Genomic DNA, 19,410 nt, shown 5'->3' with positions numbered 1-19,410 from the left:
GATATGCCTGAGTTATGCCTCTGTATATGAAAAATTGTAATAAAATGGCCGCCTAGCGGCCATATTGGATTGTATCACAAAACAAATCGACGTGCATATCTATGAAATTGGTCAATGTCCTTGTAGCAATGTTGAATAAAATCGGTTGAAACATGTCTGAGTTGTGGCTCTGTACATGAAAAAATCATAATAAAATGGCCGCCTGGCGGCCATATTGGATCGTATCACAAAACAAATTGACGTGCATATCTATGACATTGGTCAATGTCTTTGTACCAACTTTGAATAAAATCACTTGAAACATGTCTGAGTTATGGCTCTGTACATGAAAAAATCGTAATAAAATGGCCGCCTGGTGGCCATATTGGATCGTATCACAAAGAAAATTGACGTGCATATCTATGACATTGGTCAATGTCCTTGTACCAACTTTGAATGAAAATTGGTTGAAACATGTCTGAGTTATGGCTCTGTACATGAAAAAATCGTAATAAAATGGCCGCCTGGCGCCATATTGGATCGTATCCCAAAACAAATCGACGTGCATCTGTATGACATATGAAGTAATCCTTGTACCAAGTTTGAATGAAATCGCTTCTTGCATCTCTGAGATATCTGTGTGAACGGACGGACGCACGCACACACGCACGCACGCACGGACATGACCAAACCTATAAGTCCCCCCGGACGGTGTCCGTGGGGACTAATAATCAAAGTTTGGAGTGGAAAAGGTTAGACACAATTTAAGAGTAAAACTTGTTTTCCAACTAGCAAATCTCTCCCTGTCATATCGTAGGAGACAGCAAACACTAAAATTTCATACACAGCACTTTAGGCATTTTTCCGTGCAACTGTTCAAGTATATACACAGGGAACTCTGACTGAATAACAGTAAGCAAGTAAATAAAAAAATAGAAAAATACAAAAAAATACAAAAAAGGTAAAAAAATAGAATATACAAAAAACAACTAAACAAAGAAATATACATACATACATACATACATACATACAGACAACCATTTTTCCACCTTTAGAATACCTCCCATTTGAATATATACATATGCTAATATGAGAGCTAAAAAAACTAGTAAACAACAAACAAGCTATCTTTTCTTTTTTTTTATTTTCTTCTATTTTTTGATTTTTCTATTTTTACTTACTTGTTTACTATTATTCAGAGTTCCCTGTGGTACATAGATAAAATGAACATGGGCATTTCAAATTTTAAAACTATCTAAAACATTGCATACATTTTAGATATCGCTTTCTCATTTACGATGGAATTCTTTGTTTGGAATCGGCAATGTCGACTGTACCACAACCTGTAAATTCACAACATTCATTTAGCTTATACCGGCTGAGTCAAAAAATCATTACTGGCTAAGTAAATTTAAACTCAGGAACAGACATAGTAGTTGCTATTCTCAATGACAGAATGTTTTGCAAAGAAGACTTTCATACTGATTTGTATTTACCACTTCAACTATTGAACTATGTGAACGCACATGACCTTCAGTTCTGTCAGTCCAATGCTGACCTTGAGGCAAATGCTGGCCGACACTTGATAAGGAGTGACCTTTGGTTCACACACCATGGAATGCCTGGCATGCTGAAAATAGTCACTGAGGAAAAAACTGTTCGGTAATAAGCAATTCTGTACTTCAAGAGAGCGCAACTTCCAAAATCTCGGCAAATGACCAGACTCTGGTTAGACAGGCCATGGAAAAAAGAGCTTCAGAGTTATTTCTGAATCGTTTGACATTTTCCTTGTCATTGACGTTTTTTACTGACGACACTATGATTCAGTGAGTTGCAATCTTTATACATTTATTCAGCGTTTTAAAAAATTTACCAATTCTACGGCAGATAAAAATACACCAACTATAAAACACCAGTCCAAGTTTTGACATCCGACCTTGTAACTACAATATTTCACGTCACACTGTGACAAGAATTTTTTAATTTCTAACTATCTCACAATCACCCCACTAACATCCTGAAATCAAAAAGGAAAAATCAACTGACATACAGACAAAATGTATGATTGCTACAAACCAAATGTATAAACAATTGCAAACAGTTTATCTACATTCAAATAGCATTTAAAAGCAGGGACTACCGTATATTTCTTAAAATTACTTTAAAATGTTCCATATTTCTCTGTTTACAATTTATTCTTTGAAAGTTGCATATTTTTAAAAAATGTAAATGACACTGTTAAAAAAGGCAAACATGACTGCTCCGTTTATCACAGGTATCTCTGCTATAGATATAATTAATCTTGATTTGGTGAGAAAAATTGGCCCTTGAAATGTACAAATGTTGGTCAGTTGCATTTTAAAATACACCACTGTACTCTAAAGCTGTACATGAGTATTTACGTCAACAGAGAGTGTTTTGCTTTAAAAATTATGTATTTCAATTAATATTCATTCTCCTTTTAGAGGATGAAATATCATTCTGAACAGTTAAAATTTTACAAAATATTTTCGGAAGCAACCCTGACTGGTTTGCAATCTTTCCCAATTCATTTGGGGTGAAAAACGTTTGCTTGACTGTAGCTATTCTGACGGCGAAATAAATTTTGCATCGCATTATTAATGCTATGTGACTAACAGAAATGGATTGCACTGCTACCATATTGTGAAAAATTTGTCCGGAGCACACAACAGTTGGATATCACTGACGCCCATAGCTGAATGGTACTTCTGGTCAACAGCACCTATTTGAGTGGTTATTGTGCTCCATTTTTCAAAGGTTAAAGTATAAATAGCAACTATACACATGATTCCTGCCTTTGACAGTTTCATCAATTAAGGTCGTTGCATTGATTGCAGTATCTGACTCCTTCCTTTCACATTGTTGATCAGTTTTGATGAATGTGACAAAGGATCCTTAGGTGCAAACTTCAAAATGAGAGAGTTTCTATGTCGGTGTACCATGGATGTCTTTGTATATAGCCATTGTTAAACTCTCTCCGAACACAAATGCTCCTAGCACTATGAAGATAAATCCTGCCGTGGTCAGACTGTAGTTGGCATACTTTCCCTCTGAAACCTCTGTGACTCCAGCACGGAAAAGACACAACCCTGAAAAATAGGTAATACAAACGGGTCGTACAAATTTAGTTGTCATGGATATTTTAGTGTGTAAAGTTTACATACTGCTAATGAAGGCATTTCATGTAACCAGGAAGGACACTGGCAGATTAATTAGGACTGACAGCTGAAGAGTATTTTTTCAAGCTGTATCAACGTCTTCAGAAATGGCTGAATGCTTGTATACCACAGATAGCTTCCTTTGTGCTGTCAGGTGAAAAACAATAGAAACTGCAAAATCAAACACTGGTGGCGCTCGACATACTGATCTGCACACTATTCTGGTCTTCACAGATTATTATAGAACATTTTGTAGGAAAAGGTACATGTACAAAGAGAGGAACACAAAAAACAGCTCACTTTCAAATTTCTAATAACAACTCTGCAAATTTACTTGAGTCCATCATATGCATAAATATTCTCAGCTTTATCTCAGCTTTATAGATTTATGTAAATAAGAAATCTATCCGTAAAAACATTCGGTTTGCCCAATGCAAATGCATGAAAGACTAAGTGTACTTGGAACAAGAATCATAATATTATTTAATATCCTAGATATCTGACACCTCACAATTACCTTGAAGACAGTTGGTATCAGGATGTGAACCCCTGGCATTTATCATCTGCATGTATCTTACTCATAAGTTGGGGGCAAGGGTAAGGGACTGGGTTATGGTGAATGCCCAGGGGTTAACATGCTGGAAAACTACCAACTGCATCAAGCTATCAAGACTCTGTATAAGGTAGTTTGTGCCTCAAAAAAATGAAAGATCTAACCTTTCCTCAAATAAACTTTCCTGCATTCTCTTTAAAGATCAAGAATAAAGTTCGGATTTTGGTACTAGAGAATCAAATCACCAAATATTTTCCAAGATTTTTTACATCTAAAATTGCCGCCATCCCTGTGTTATCTCTGTGAGGAAAATACAATTTCCGATTTTCACAAAAACTAAGTCAGCCACTGAAAACTTTAATTACTACATAAACTTCAAAATGAGCCCCTAACAGTGGTGGGCCAACAGAATATTGTAAAAGTTTGAGAGTGAGAATATCTGTCCTTGAGGCTATGCACATTCTACCTCACTATAGTCCAGCTTTTTATTCAGTGGCTTGTAAACTTTGTTTAAGGTAGAACGCACCTCGCGGGCAGATATTCGGACTCTCAAACTTTTACAATTCTTTTCTGATCTACCACTTGTGGGGGTTCATTTTAAAGCTCTTGGTGTAAGACCACTTTTCACCGGCTTAGTTTTTTGAAATTCGAAAATTTCATTTTTCTTCATAGAGTTAACACAGGGATGGCGGTCATTTTGAATTGTAAATATCAGTAAATCTTGGGTTATTCGTTTCTATAGTATCAAAATTTGCATGGTGACCCCCGATTTTTATTCTTGATTTTGCAAGAGAATGGATGAGAGATTCCTTAAGGAAAGTTTGAGCAAAAGTTTAAGTCTTTCACTTTCGAGGTGCACACTACCTTAAAATAAAACGTGCCTTTGACATCCACAGCTACATGAATCAAAGCTTGTAAAGATAAAGACAAAATTACTTTTGTCTACTCACTTGCACCTACCTACTGAAAAAAAAAAAATAACCAATGGAAAAATCAAAACTTACCTGGGTAGACGAGTATAAATGCAGCTGCTAGGCAACCGATGACTGAGATAACACTCCCAATGTTTGGTATGAAGAGAGCCAAGAGAACAGTTGACGTAAACCAAATCAAGGCCTCTATGATACGGAAAATCTTCTCCCTGTAATGTATGAAGTAGAGGAAGACCCCGCCAAAGGAAGACAAAACACCCTGTAGAGCAGCTCTGAAAGAAAGAAAGAAAGAAAGAAAGAAAAGAAAGAAAGTAAGGAATTCAGCTGTGTGATATGAATTGACATTCTTGTATTTTGTAGGTGAGTCATTGTTAACAACATGATCTTTTGGTAACATCTTTTGAACCTATTTTTCGATTTTAACTGTCGATTTTCATTGATGTAACTGCACCTAGATTGTTTGAAATTGATTTGAGAGAAAATAGGCTTTTTTTTAGAAGTTAAGTATTTAAAGGCAGAGTAAACTTTTGGTGAACAATATTCTTTTATGACATCTGAAAACATTTTTTTAATTGTCCACTGTCAATACAGTGTTATTGCATACAAATCACATGAAATTGATGTTTTTAAAAAAATATTAACTAAATTTTTTATGAAAAGTTTGATATTTGAAGGCTGAGTGAACTCTGTGAAGACTGAATGTTGATCAGTCGTGTTCTTGTAATCCGAGGCAGAAGTGCAGATGCCTTTGAAAACTAGATGTACGGGTCTGTAGTGATACAACTGTATGTCATATTATTAGACACCTACTGCCGTAACCTATGGGAGTTTGACCGTCCAATAACTTTCCGTATTTTGTATAGTACGCGGAGTCCCGAATGTGGGAGACGCGCAACGCGCAAATTTTCAGTGGTTTGTAGCAATTTTATTTCAACAACCGCGCGTGTTCCACTCATATCGCGCATGCCGCATCCCTCAAATTTACCATAGAATTAGTTTATACGGACGATTAATGGAGGGACATGTATAATAATAGGGTTATACAAAAATACGGCCCTGTATGGACTCGGGCTCAGTGAGTGACGTATTGGACTCGCCTTCGGCTTGTCCAATACGTCACTCACTGAACCCTCGTCCATACAGGGCCGTATTTTGTGAATAACCCTATATTACTACATACAATAATTGTATACTACGATTTTAATATGACATTATTGCATTATATGCAGTTTTAAGATTCATCACATGACAGTGTTTTAAATTCTCTAACGATGACTTGAAATGTCCATTAAAGCTAAAAAGAAAGCAAGTGCATTTTTCATTTCATATTTGTGTCTAAGCTCAAGACTGGATGATCAAACATTTCAAATTTGTACTCAAATATCCACCAAAAAGTAATTTTGTCGGATGTTTCACTTCTATGTTCAGTCAGCTACAAGACTTTTGACAGAATTCCGGTGGATTATTCAGAATTGGCATATTTCCTTATCTCGTTAAGTCGCAATTCCCTGTAAACAGGTCTATAATCACCATTGATAATATTGGGTTTGGGCCAAGCCATGGTGGTGAAACTTTCAAGCCTTGCAATCGACCACACCCATGAATGTACTTGATCCAATTTTGTGTCACACATACAAAAGATGTTCAAATAAACCCTTTTCGTAACTTTTGTTCTCAAGTTTAGTGAATACTGAGAGCATTGCAAACTCACTACAGGTCACACAAGACCATTGCACTGACATTGTTTCTCACACCATAATATGTAATTTGAAACTTTTTCACTGAAAAACCCATGCGCTGTATTGGAGAATATTAATTGTGAAATGCATTGTACGCAAAAAAACATGGTGGCTTGTCAAGGCATCATGCATGAAGTTATCTGTATGAGTTCTTGAAGTCACACAAATGCTGACACCGCAAACTTCCTTTCATGTGACTTTACCCCTTTCACCACTATGGTTTGGCCCAAATCCATTGTTATTAATGATGAGTTTGGACCCGCTTCCTGGGAATAGATAGTGAACAGGTTAAATCATGTGCATGGGCAAAGAAGTTAAGACAAGCCATCTTTACTCACCTGCCAACAAAATGTAAAATTGGGTACGAAGTAAGCACCGACACAGATATCATGAAGCGCGCCACTGTCACTGATATGTCGTTGGCATGATAGGACAGAAGCACGTCACTCTTGACCTGGTCACCAAAGGTCAAGTACCCAAAGACACCGGTCAGGAGGTACACAATGTAGCAGATGGCCAGCGACAGGAAGACCACTTTGCCGTAGCTCTTCAGTGTGTGTGGCTGAAGAGTTGCATAGACTGGCACTGAACTCAGATGACACTGCAATTAGATGCATCGACAATGTATCAATTGTGACACTGAAACATTCACACAGTAAAGTCTTTCTGAGAATGTGTTTCTGATAGGGAAAGGGCTACTATCAAATATGCACAGACAGTACGGAAGCCAAGTATTCCCACTTCATGCAATGCAATACCTTGAGATATTATAGGCTTTCATATTGACTTTGTATGACAGTCTTGAAATAACAATTCTGTGCTTATAATAATAGATATATATTTATATAAGAGGCATGAAGCATAATAAAAATATTTCTGCTGGGAGCATTGTCCTTGCACAGGAATTGCATTAATTGCACATTTTATGTCTCAGATCCCTCATCCTTTTTACATAAATTCAATTTGTTGACACTAGAGAATTCAAACATGCACATGACAAAGAAACTCAATGAGGGGCTTTTACTCTATTCTGATTATCATTCACACTAATTACAGTGGACGCCATGGTTACACCATTGATACCTTACATATGAATGATACTCAACCACTGAGTGGGATTGTGTTTTCAAAAGCTTGTTGTTCAAAAACCTGTCACCATTCAAAAAACTTCGACTGATCTACTTCAGCAATTAATCACGTTCAGGGAGCGAAAATATCAGAACTTTGTGGTCAGATTTTTCACATTTTCAAGCTATATTTCAAAGAAGGATAGATGCCTTGAAGTCATGAGTTTTGTTTGTTTTGCAAGATCACTAACATGGAAAGGTTTCATCTGTGATATAGACACAATTGAAGGCTGGACTTTTCTATGTTGAATTCTTCTCATCAAAAGGACCCAACAAGTAGCAATTGCTATTAGTGTAATCATTGCTTGCACATGATTCAATAAGTGACCATGTAAGTGATACAATCATGGCGAACACTGAGAAATTAAATAGAAAATGCTGTGACAATTAGGTAAACTGTCCTTGTTTCTAAAGAGTTGAAATGTTGTATTACCCTGCAGTGTCATGAGAAGAGTTGGTAATAGAGAACTGAAATATGGTAAGTACATGTATGCCTCTATGAAAACTATAAACACTGAATGTATTCTGAGTGTACTAAATGTACACTGATCTCAGTTTCATCTATTTATGTGACAGTGGAAGCAATAGGATATTAATTTCATTCATTTGAATGTCCATTAGAAAACCATGTCTTGTTTCTATCACGTGCACATTCTATTGGACAAGAATTGCACTTGCAGCATTGCATGCAATATGGGTGTTTTCTGTATTGGTCACATGATTGATGAAGACAAATCACATAATAAGTAATATCTGTGCTCTCGCTGTCGCTCGTAACTTTCGTAAATTACGACAAAAAATGAAAATTTACGAAAAAAAATACACGCCCAATCGGCCATTTACGAACAATTTTGTTATTTTTGAAGCCTGATTTTCGGTCAAGATTATGAATTCCGGGAAATACTGTCATATCTCGTCTTTCAAAAACTACTCTGCCCCTATCATCGGCGCATCGACGATGGTAATAGCTTTGGACTTTGACCTGTGCTAACATGAGCATGCGCGAAAAGGTTTCAAGATCCCCGGGTCGTGTACTCTCATGCTGGTATGTCATGCATTACGGTAGTTTCGAGATACCCAAAACTCACATGCTGTCAATTTTCCGAATGGACGCGGGTGAAGCGGATCGAGGGAAGCGGGCAGTTACAAATGCTTCAGATACATGAGATAGATAGCATCCTCAGCTGGTGCTGGGAAGTAAGTTGGCATAAAAACGGCACCTGATATGAAAAAATTGGAAACAATGAAACCGCCGAGAAGAGATCAAGACAGTCAGCCGGAAAGACAGTCGAACTGCAGTCCGGACCGCCCATGGTTGAACGATGTACCGTACCGCAAAGTGTTTGTCTGTACATGGAGATGGAAACGAGCCGGAAATCTTAGCCGGAAATCCTAGTTGTCATAGATTTGTCATTTGACGATCGGCAGATTGAATTTTTTTCAGTGAACTTGCCAATTTTAATAGGTTTCCTTCAAAATATTTTACAAGAAACTGTCTCAGCAAATGTTATGAATACTGATAGATTTCTTTGATGATCCAAAGACAAAGCTGTGCACAGTCCCAAGACGAAAGCCGTGACGTTTATCCAGACAAAAAATAAATGACGATCATCTGCAGCGTTTTAAAAGTATAACTGTCTCTAAGAAAACATAAGCAGGATCTCCAGTCTCAGTTCGCGTACTTAAATTTGCTGTTATAATGAGACAAAATTTGTGCGAAACCACAGACTGCAAAATGTTCTGATCAGTGGTTGTTTGATAGAATTTTAGAGATGAACATGGCATAATGACTGCAGCTACAAGAGGCACCACCTAACACCTATGAATGACATGCATACTTTCAAAGTAACAGAGTTTTCCAAATATGAAAAACAGGGGAGAGATTTTCCAGCATCTAAAACTTGTGCAAACACTGATAATATTAATGACCACTTCAAGTTCATATATTAATATATATAATCATCAACCACTGACTACACACACAAAGGGAGTTACGATTTGTGTCACAATATACTTGAAAATGTTATGTTGTGTAATAAAGATCGATTAATTGAATAACATTCATGGGCCGGTTGACCAAAATGACACACTTTATTGAAACAAGGAAGAAATTTCAATGTTAGAAGCACTCATGACCCATGATGTAATTGTGTTATTTAATGGGTCTTTTCAAAATGTGTATCAAAATATGAGTGTTCATTGTCAAAAAAAACTAAAAGGGATTTTTCACTTTCCTTTGTCAATAATGAAATCATTCATCATTTCTATCCCCTTAACATCATTTATTGAGTACCAGAAGTGCTTGTTGAAAATTGGTGGGCTCAGCATTATATAATTTGTGCTTACTAATTTATTTTGAACCAAATTCGTAAATTTACTAACAATTTCGAAAGGCCAGGGAGAGCACAGATATAATATGATCACATGATTCATCTAAACCCAATCACGTGGACTGTAACATTTGCATACAACAGGAGAGAGTTTTTTTCTTTTGCATAATTACCTGGAAACCAAAGCAAATGACTGGTACAGCTATAAATGCATCAAGCCCGGTACGAGACTGGCTCTGCAGTTCGGTAGGCGGTGTATAATGACCTGAGTAGTGGTTATAAACAACGACGGCAACTACATAGACTGTGGCAAGTACTCCAAATATACTGCAAGAAAATGACAGCAAAAAATTCAACATAGTTTTATATGCAACATTACACATCATGCTCATAGATTCTGAGAGGCCTTGGATAGAATCCATCGAAGAGTTACATTGTTACAGTTTCTGTAGCAATCTTCAGTGATGCTCTCAAGAAACAATCATGAGAAAATTCATCTGCAGTCCATTTAACATTGCACTTGAAAGTTGAAATTTTTCGTCAAATTTGAAAGGATGTACACCGTCAACACCACACAAAAGTATATGTACATTGTACATCTGCTGACTCACAACCTCTTCTTGTAGCATATGAAAATGTTCACTATTCTGACATATTTCACTTTTCTTGACTATTAGTACCTAAAGGATTAAAACAAAAAAATTGTCCATTCTTGTCAGTGTGTTATGAATAACACACTGGGAAATTTGATCTGAAATGGCTAGATCACGCAATACATTGGCATATGTGCTCACTTTTTTACAGAATAAAATGCAGCAATTTGCGTAGAACTAGTATAAGACACTTTGGAAACAAGGAAAAGGCCTCACCTGGAGTACTTGAGGAATTCAATTTTTGCTGCGAAGCACAGAGGTAATATAAGAAGTACAGCCACAATTGTGATTGTAAATTTTCTGTTAAAATACCACAGTTCAGAGAAGTCAGGTCCATTGTGAATAAACTCAAACACTGTGTGGAAAGAAAGAAAGAAAGAAAGAAAGACAAAAAATGAAAGAACGACATTGAATGGTTTGTACATGGAGGTACCGCAAGAGTATATCCATGGTGTGTGTAAGTGTGAAGGTTGGGATGAGAGAAACAAATCACACATGGCATACATGTATTTACAAATACTTGAAATCATAGCTGGCCATCATAGCCTGTGTCAATGCTATGGAAAACTCACAAAACAAGACAATATAAGGACTCCATTTACAAAAATTCTCAGGTGTTGAAATGAACCCTCACAAGTGGTGGAACATTTAAGTGCTGGAACAATTTGAGTGTTGGAAACTCTTTGAGGGGAGCATACTCCCTGGAATGAAAGACTGAATCCCTTGATGGTCTGGATGACCTTGAAGCACATATCGTACGTTGTTCAAAAACTGTGTTTTAAAAGAGGAAGCCAATATGCAGAGCAAGCACACAGGTCCATATGGTTCACAAATTTAATAATTATTTGAAGTTTGAAACTTTCATTAGAAATGAGATCTGACCTCCATCAAGGAACATGTCTGATGCAAAGCCGTGTGATGATTTATCAAACCACATCACGCATTTTATACTGTAAATACACAAAGAGATATCACATCGCATCTACGCAGGTCTCCACTATCACAAGATTATGGAGGGAAGGTCATCTGAATTCAATAGAGTAACATTTACATTGCATGATAATTTTCAAAACACGGTTTTAATCATCTGTAATTGAAACTGTGATATGCAGACCCTCTTAATACAGCCTCTTGTGATGATGTAGCCAGATGTATAACATTGTGAATAGAGGAGGAACTGAAAACAAAAAAACACCACACCTTGGAACCGACCTTTCAATAAAAAATGCCTTATTTTCCTTGAATTGGAGAGGTGAATATGCTAACTGTACATAGAATCAATCTCTGGACATGAATTTATATGTAATCCCTTTTTGCCAATTGGGGTTGTAGTTTGCGATTACTAAACTGTACATAGTGTAAAGAAAGCCTGATTTCTTAAACGGGAAGTTACAGGACCAAGGGTGCACAATAGGGGATTACTGATGACACGGTATACACTGAGTGGGAGTTTTTGAATTCTCATAGCATTCCTTTGATTGTATGATAAATCTGAATAATCATGATGGGCACTTTTGTGACATATGCAAAGAGGGGTCAAATGGTTGTACAGGGAACACGTTTCGAAACATATGTGTTCTCCGACAAAAAGGAATATTTTCTCAGTTTTTTTTTTGACTCAAGTTGCTATATATTCACAGACATCATATGAAAGATTCAATGACAATGAATGCCTAAACATGGCAAACTTATGGGATTCTGGGACCAAACATGGCACATCCGATCAGTAGCGTGGCTTTTTTTACATTTGCATAGATTTACAATATTTCGATTATCCGGCTTTTATAGGGGAAGTTCCTGTTTAAGTTATGATGTCCATCTTCACTTACAAATCAAGCTACAACACGTATCTGGATAGACATTCATGGTTCAACAAAAATTGATGAAAATCAGAGTAAAATGTTATATTATCATTCTATTGAGTAGAAAGAGAGACAAAATCTCTTCACATACATTACCTTTATCAAGTTGGTCGCCTATAATGATAAGAAAGGTTATGCATGTTCCGAATGCATACAAAATAACTGTGATTTGACAGGCTACCAGGGTAGTTTTCCCACAGAGGGCTGCCACAGCTGTCTCGTACGTCTTGGATTGATGGATATCAGAACAGTACGCCAGCACCAGCATAGCTATAGCAGCAAACACAACCAAAATCTAGGACAAAAAGGGAGGAAATTTTGAGTAGGTATGAATGGAGGGATGATGTGGACATATAAAATGACATCTTATGACCTTGATAACATATTACCTGTATCATGGGGTTTTATTTACTCATTCATGGCAATGCATTTACAGCAGAGTGCACATTAGTACAGTCCAATAGTTTTTTATCTGTCAGGATGTCTTCTTCCCTTCTACAGAAGCCTGTACAATTCATTGATAATCAATTATTGTGTTTGTCAAAATTTTGAGCTTTGATTCCTATGAACTCTGATAAATGCATTACTGAGTATAGTATTAATGTCAGAGTCATTGTACAGCTGAAGTTAGGTATTGTCAGCGATCAAGTGGCACACAGTCCATGTAGCCGACAATGATATGCAAATGATATGCGGTTAAGGTCTCCTCGACTAACTTTTACCTGGTTGCTCACTTTCTACTATTTTTATAGTATTTTATACAAAGGCACAGACTTATTCTGCATGCAACTTAAACTGATAGTGATTTTGTAGCTCATTCTTTACTATTCTTCATAGTTTTTGGTAGCTGGTAGCAGACACTTCGTGTTCGTGTCGGCTACATGGACGATCTGCCGATCAAGTAGTGTCCTGGACAATTACCCCACCACATGATGTATGACAACATAATTCCCGTTATCTTGGCAATAATCTTAATACTTCTTTCTGTTCAAAAGATTTTCAACCAAAGTTTGAAATATCGTGTTTTAGAATGACAGGCATACATACTAAATTGGGTCATGTACATGCAGTTCTGTTCTGACCCTAATGCACATGTCAAGTGTATTAACTAAACATATGTATAGAGTGAACATTGCACTTGCTATTAAATGTGAAGAAACTGTTCAGCAGAATTAATTTATCTTTAATTTACAGGTTTTTGAGTTGTTGTTGAACATTGTGTGGATGAAAATTGATGGCACACACACGCACACAATCACACACAATAGTACATCAATATGTATATATATATCAGCATATATATACACACACACACACACACATCATACACACACAAAGTCAGCATATATATAATAGCAGCCTGGCGTTGACATAGAAACAGCTGTTACATCCAAGTTATAAATAGCATCCAATAATATCCCGGGGTTATCAGCCTTCATACACTATCTGCTGATGCCAAAACTTCATTATACTGTAAAATTAAGTCCACAGATGAAGGGTAGTATACTGCTCATTAAACATATGGTATGGTGTACTTCAAGTCATAAGAGCTAACACATTGCCCGTTGATGGCTGTGGTTTTATTTACTAATCCAGCTGTGAAAATTTGGAGCACTATTTGTCAAGGTTTAACAAAGCCTTGGCTTGTGATTCTGTAGTGATAGAGGTGATGTCAGTGTAAAGATACGCCACTATTCAAAAACGAGAGAGACAGTCAACAGTGGAGTAATTAACAAGATCAAGTCTGCCAATTATCAGTGTTTTCCACAGCTTGGAAAAACAGAGTGTAGTCAATCTACATAACAATACCTAATGTATATATTCTTGTGTTGCTAAAATGAATTCTTGTGTTGTCATATTACCCATAATAATTTGTTCAAAAACGCAGGCATAGTCCACTCCTCAATGCATTGTCAACAAATTAATATACCATTGCCACAAACCATGGTCTCTTTTCCTCTTAAAAACAAATGAAAAAATATAAAAAAAACCCAAAAAATAACTGTGCTAAAACTAACTTACTATGCGCATGGAGGTACTTTCTACCTCCATGCTATGCGTAGCATGTAAATTTCCAAAGCACTCCTTTGTAAGTGATTGAATGAATAAGAGAATGAATGAATGAAAGCGGCTAAACATGAACACACCATGCATTCTGGTCAGAATCAAAGTAGCAATCTGAAAAGGGTGTTTATACAGTCCGACTAGTTTTGAAATTTATGCATGCAGTTTATACTTGTCTACAGGAGATAAACTATGATGGCTTTCATAAGAAAGTCAAACAAGGTGAAGGTCATAGGAAGGGTAAACGAGGTGAAGGATGGCTGAAAAGGGTGAAACGCCACAGAAATATTGACTTCAGCCATTAACCTACCACACAAATTTAAAAGTTTTAATGCAGAGAAGGAATTGCTGCAGTTCTTGACAAATTCATCGCCCTCTGTTGCTCTTTGATGACACGCGTCATAAGGATATTTGCGTCATACTCATACCATGGAGGTATGAGTACGCTCATACTATCGTACACCCTGCATTCAGAATTCGATTCACAGCTATTTGAGTCATCACCGATCAGGTCATAAATGATCACGCCAGCAAATTTAGGGCGACAAAAAAGCTAGCAACAACTTTGATCATGGCGTTTTCATTCCACAGTGGCCACTTACCGTCTGTAACGCGACACTGACGGCGATACCGCCGGCGCCACCGAAGGCGGCAGGGAAATTCAACAGTCCGGCTCCGAGACATGCGTTTACGATGATGAACACGGCTCCAAAAATGCTCTGTCCCGAAACTGGCGGTTCAATTTGACTGCTTGTAGAGACTTCGCAACTTTCAAGTCCGTTCGATTCGAGCCAGTTCTGGCCATTGCCATAGTTTTGAATTCCTGGGTAACGGCCTGTCAACAACGGCGAGTCCTCTCTTCTTCTGTAGTTCGGTGACTTCCCCTGGCCTGACATGGTGTCAACGTCATATGATGATGAGTCTCATCGACGATTGTTTTCATTCAGCGGGATCCGCGACTCACACGGTCGGGCGGATCGCGGGTAGTTTGTTAGGAATTTTCACCGATTAGCAGTAAACGTAAAGATTTTCACACATATAAACCATTTGAGAGAAATGCTGATTCTAGACGTCACACACAACAATCAAATTTCTCCTAACACCATTCACGTATGGAGGCCGCGCAGCTGGTAATATGTCCGCTGTAAATAAGATCATGTGACTTGATCTAACCTCAGCTGGTCACCTGATCCGAAACACCCTAGACTGATAAGAAAAGTTACATAACGCCTTAACACTATACAAATTACAGCCACAGGCACTGACCAGATTGAAAGGGTGGGGTGGGGGCGTTAAGGGTCCTGATGTAAAAACAATCCATCCAGGAGCAGTCAACCAGACGATTTGATGAATTGTGACCTCAATAGGAGTTTTTAAATGTGAAGATGTCATTGAAGCCTGCATGGCACAATTTACTACTGGAGGGGAAGTGGGGGCGGGGGGGGGGTGTGGGGGGGGTAGCTCTGCATGGTATTGGCAGGGCTGTGTGATACCGGCTATGCACCTCCCACCACAGGTTGGAGGCCTATGGCCAGTAACATAAAGCCCTGCCACGCAGAGCTAGGGGGGACTTGAAAATATCAAGGGTATGGGGGGGGGGCAGTAGGATTTTGGGACTTTAAGGGGCTACTCGAAACTGTCTCTTACTTGCTGATATTAGTACTTGAAAGTGAACGTTTAAAAACAACAAGGTAGATAAACAAAATTATAACATTCCCTTATACATTTATTTAATTTTACTTCACACAAACAATTGTAATAATTAAAGGAAAATCATGGTGAAAACAAGGATTTCACTATGCATTTGACTTGAAGTAAGTGCGAAGGGAATAAAGTTGACAGTGTCACCTGTTTTAACTTTGTGTAAGTGAACTTTTGCTGCCAATATGCATAATTTTGGTACATGATAGCTTCACTGTATTGGAAGGAATTCCCATCTAGAATGCATCTAAACACCAAATGCAAAGGTAAAACTGCAGCACCTTTAAAGTATTTGCAATATTGGACCAGGGAATCAAAGAACGAGATATTTCTTAAGTTTCCTTTTTGACTAAAATCAGCAAAAATTTTTCCAGAATGACAATATTGCATGTTTTGTCAAAATTTGAAAACCCATCCCTGAAGAACTTTCATGTCAAATTTTGAAGCAATTGGACCAGCAGTCTCAGAGATTTTTCAACAAAAAGGGAAAAAATGACCCCAAAATGGAAAATTCACCACAATTTGAACAAATTCAACTAAGTTCATTCCTTAGAACATGTGCTCAGCATTATCTTTCAAAACAATCAGACAAGCGATTTCTGAGATTTTTTGACCAAAAAAATGGAGAAATTGCGCTACAAAATTTCACAATTTGAAGACACTCACCTAAGGTTACCCCAAATATTGTTTCAAAGTGATTGGACAAGCATTTCCAGAAAGATTATTTTTTTGACCTAAAATGGGAAAATTCCATCATTATTTGAACAAATCTGACAGAGGTCTACCCTAGGATCATGCACACCAAGTTTCAAAGCAATCTGACAAGCACTTTCAGTAGAAATGATTTTTTTTGCCCAAAATAGGAAAAATTGCCCAAAATTACACAATGAAAATGTCTCCACAATTTGAAGGCACTAAACTTAGGTTAATGCTAAAAATATGAATAACAATATTCAGAGCAATCAAAGAGGCAGTTTTAGAGATGATGCTTTGACCAAAAATGAGAAAAATTGCCCCAAAAATACTATGAAATTTTGACCACAATTTGAAAAAATGTGACAGAGGTCACCCCTAGGATTGTGTATACCAAGTTTCAAAATAACTGAACAAGTTGTTTCAGAGAGGTTGATTATTTGACCCAAAACAGGAAAAAATGCCCCCCCACCAAAGTGCAAATATGAACATTTCACCAAAATGTGAACAAAATTTAACCGTAGACAGTCGAGAAAGATCCTGTTTCTCGATTGTCTATGATTTAACAAAGTCAGTTAAAGCCCCAACATCTGTGAATGTGTAATATCTCAAAATATTCCCCGTTTTCCAAGTATTCTTTGAATTAGACCCATTAAATGCTGAAAAAGTGTACCAAAGTCCATGAAATGGTAGCCCACACGGACTACCAAAGCCTAGGACGTAAAATACTTGGCGTGCGATGTCCGTCACTTTCGGACGAGCTAAATGCAGTGAACATGCAGTTTCATTTATTTGAAGCAGTTATCCTTTCATCTGTGAAGGTTTTTCTGATGACTATTACAATTTTCACTGCTATGTTGTTGTTTTCACAAGATGCAGAGCGTTTGATACTAGAATGTTGAGTTGCTTTTCCGTGTGCAGTCTTTGCATGCCAGTTCACACTATGCTGTTGATCGGCAGCATACAAGACATACTTGTGTCAAGTTTTGGGGTTTTGATGCTGAAATTTCACAAAACTGTCACTTCTATATCAAGAGATTGTGTAATCAGTTTGATTTGAAATAGTAATATAAAACACTGTGTCAGTTAAGCTTGGCTGAGTTTCGCTGTCTTTTATCTATGGTTGTCGATCAGTATCAATGTATTACGTTCTGTATAGAGAGACTCGGGTGTAACAAGGCATGCCAGTTCATAAAGATCATGAGAATATTTTTTTCTGTTTTTCTTTACTCAAGTTACAATTTCTTTGGATGTATAAGCCGATTTTGAAAGTGATAGAAAGTGTTAAAATATACATAAATTAGCATAAATTAAGCGTTCGTGACACATAACATGGGGTTTCTCGAGTTGAAGCCCCTAGTTTTACTGCTATTTGTGTTGCTGAACCAGGGCTTATATTCGGACGAGTACAGTATCCTGAAAGTAAAATATTCATGGACTACCAGCCATTGTCACTGGGCTACCAACTTCAGAAAATGGTAGCCCAAGTGGACTACCAGGGTAAAAAGTTAATTTCGAGCCCTGTGTTGTGCATTCAAGTAAATGGCACCATGCTTATAATTTCTTTTATGATCACAATGTGTATATGCAGGAAATACTGCATTTTTGTATGTTTCCGTGGGGGTGCCATTTTATAAGTGTACATGTAGCACTCGCTTACAAACTCCTGAAAAAAATCAAGTTATTATCTCTGACTGCATGTTGGGCCTTTTTTAATTTGCCCACTGAAAACTAACAAAAATGAAATTTCCAACTCATCTATATGAAAAACTGCCTACTTGCCAGCGTAATCCCCTCTCACCAAAACAGCCGTTTATCAACCAAATGTGAAGAAATCACTCGATATTGGGCAGCTTTTTGCATATTCAATAGCTTTGTTGTCTACCCCTGAGCCCACCACATGCTCAGCCCCATAGTCCTCGGCTTGGGCCCGTGTTACTGGAAACGTTTACCCTCTTCAGAGAGTATAAAGAGTATGAAAAATTTCAGCGGAGGTTTGTACTGACATGAAAGATGGTGCAGAGTCACAAGAGTTTTTTTAAAGGATATAGTATAGGACAGTGCTTTAATGACAAGAGCGCCCAAAGATTCTTCCTAAAGAGTGAGAAGAAACCACAACCTTTATGTTAAAATTTTCAGGTTTAGAATATTTCGTACAGTTGAGCAATTTCTACAGCCCTGCTTGTTATTAGGACCATTCATACTCACTGAAAAATGTAAACAAATGAAAAATCTGAATTAATTCCACTTGAATGCATGTAGGGTAGAAACAACAAATATTATGTTGAATATGAAACGGCTATCAGTGCAGTGTGGAGTTTAGCATAAAATTTGAGGTACAGCTTTGAGGCTAACAGCTTCATAACCATGTACTAGAGATTTGCAAATATCTTTCCATGATCCTTTCACCACTTTCCATTACTTCCGTCATTTCTATGTTCATTGTTGAAGCCTTCTCCATCATCTCACCAAAACAGAATTTTTCAGATTTCACTACAGACTAAACTGCATTTCAACGAACCATTGCATGTTGGGACATGCCTGGCACATGCTTAAGGAAACTGCCGCACTCTACAATTGCCGAGGCAAGAGAGAAAC

At 37.4% G+C, this 19,410-nt stretch overlaps 1 protein-coding gene across 1 annotated transcript; it reads right to left on the bottom strand.

Annotated features, from left to right (window-relative positions):
• Positions 1-1,810: 1,810 nt before the first annotated feature.
• Positions 1,811-15,606, bottom strand: LOC139130972 (sodium-coupled neutral amino acid transporter 7-like). Its single transcript, XM_070696844.1, has 7 exons — positions 15,021-15,606; positions 12,451-12,649; positions 10,709-10,847; positions 10,013-10,166; positions 6,721-6,983; positions 4,716-4,915; positions 1,811-3,089 (listed from the first exon to the last, which is right to left on the bottom strand). The coding sequence occupies exons 1-7, from the start codon at positions 15,312-15,314 to the stop codon at positions 2,926-2,928; spliced, it is 1,413 nt and encodes a 470-aa protein (XP_070552945.1). The 5' UTR covers positions 15,315-15,606; the 3' UTR covers positions 1,811-2,925.
• Positions 15,607-19,410: the final 3,804 nt, after the last annotated feature.

Source organism: Ptychodera flava, chromosome 4 (genome assembly GCF_041260155.1).
Source record: "Ptychodera flava strain L36383 chromosome 4, AS_Pfla_20210202, whole genome shotgun sequence".
NCBI classification, from domain to species: Eukaryota; Metazoa; Hemichordata; class Enteropneusta; family Ptychoderidae; genus Ptychodera; species Ptychodera flava.
This window is presented reverse-complemented; position numbering and strand designations above follow the sequence as displayed.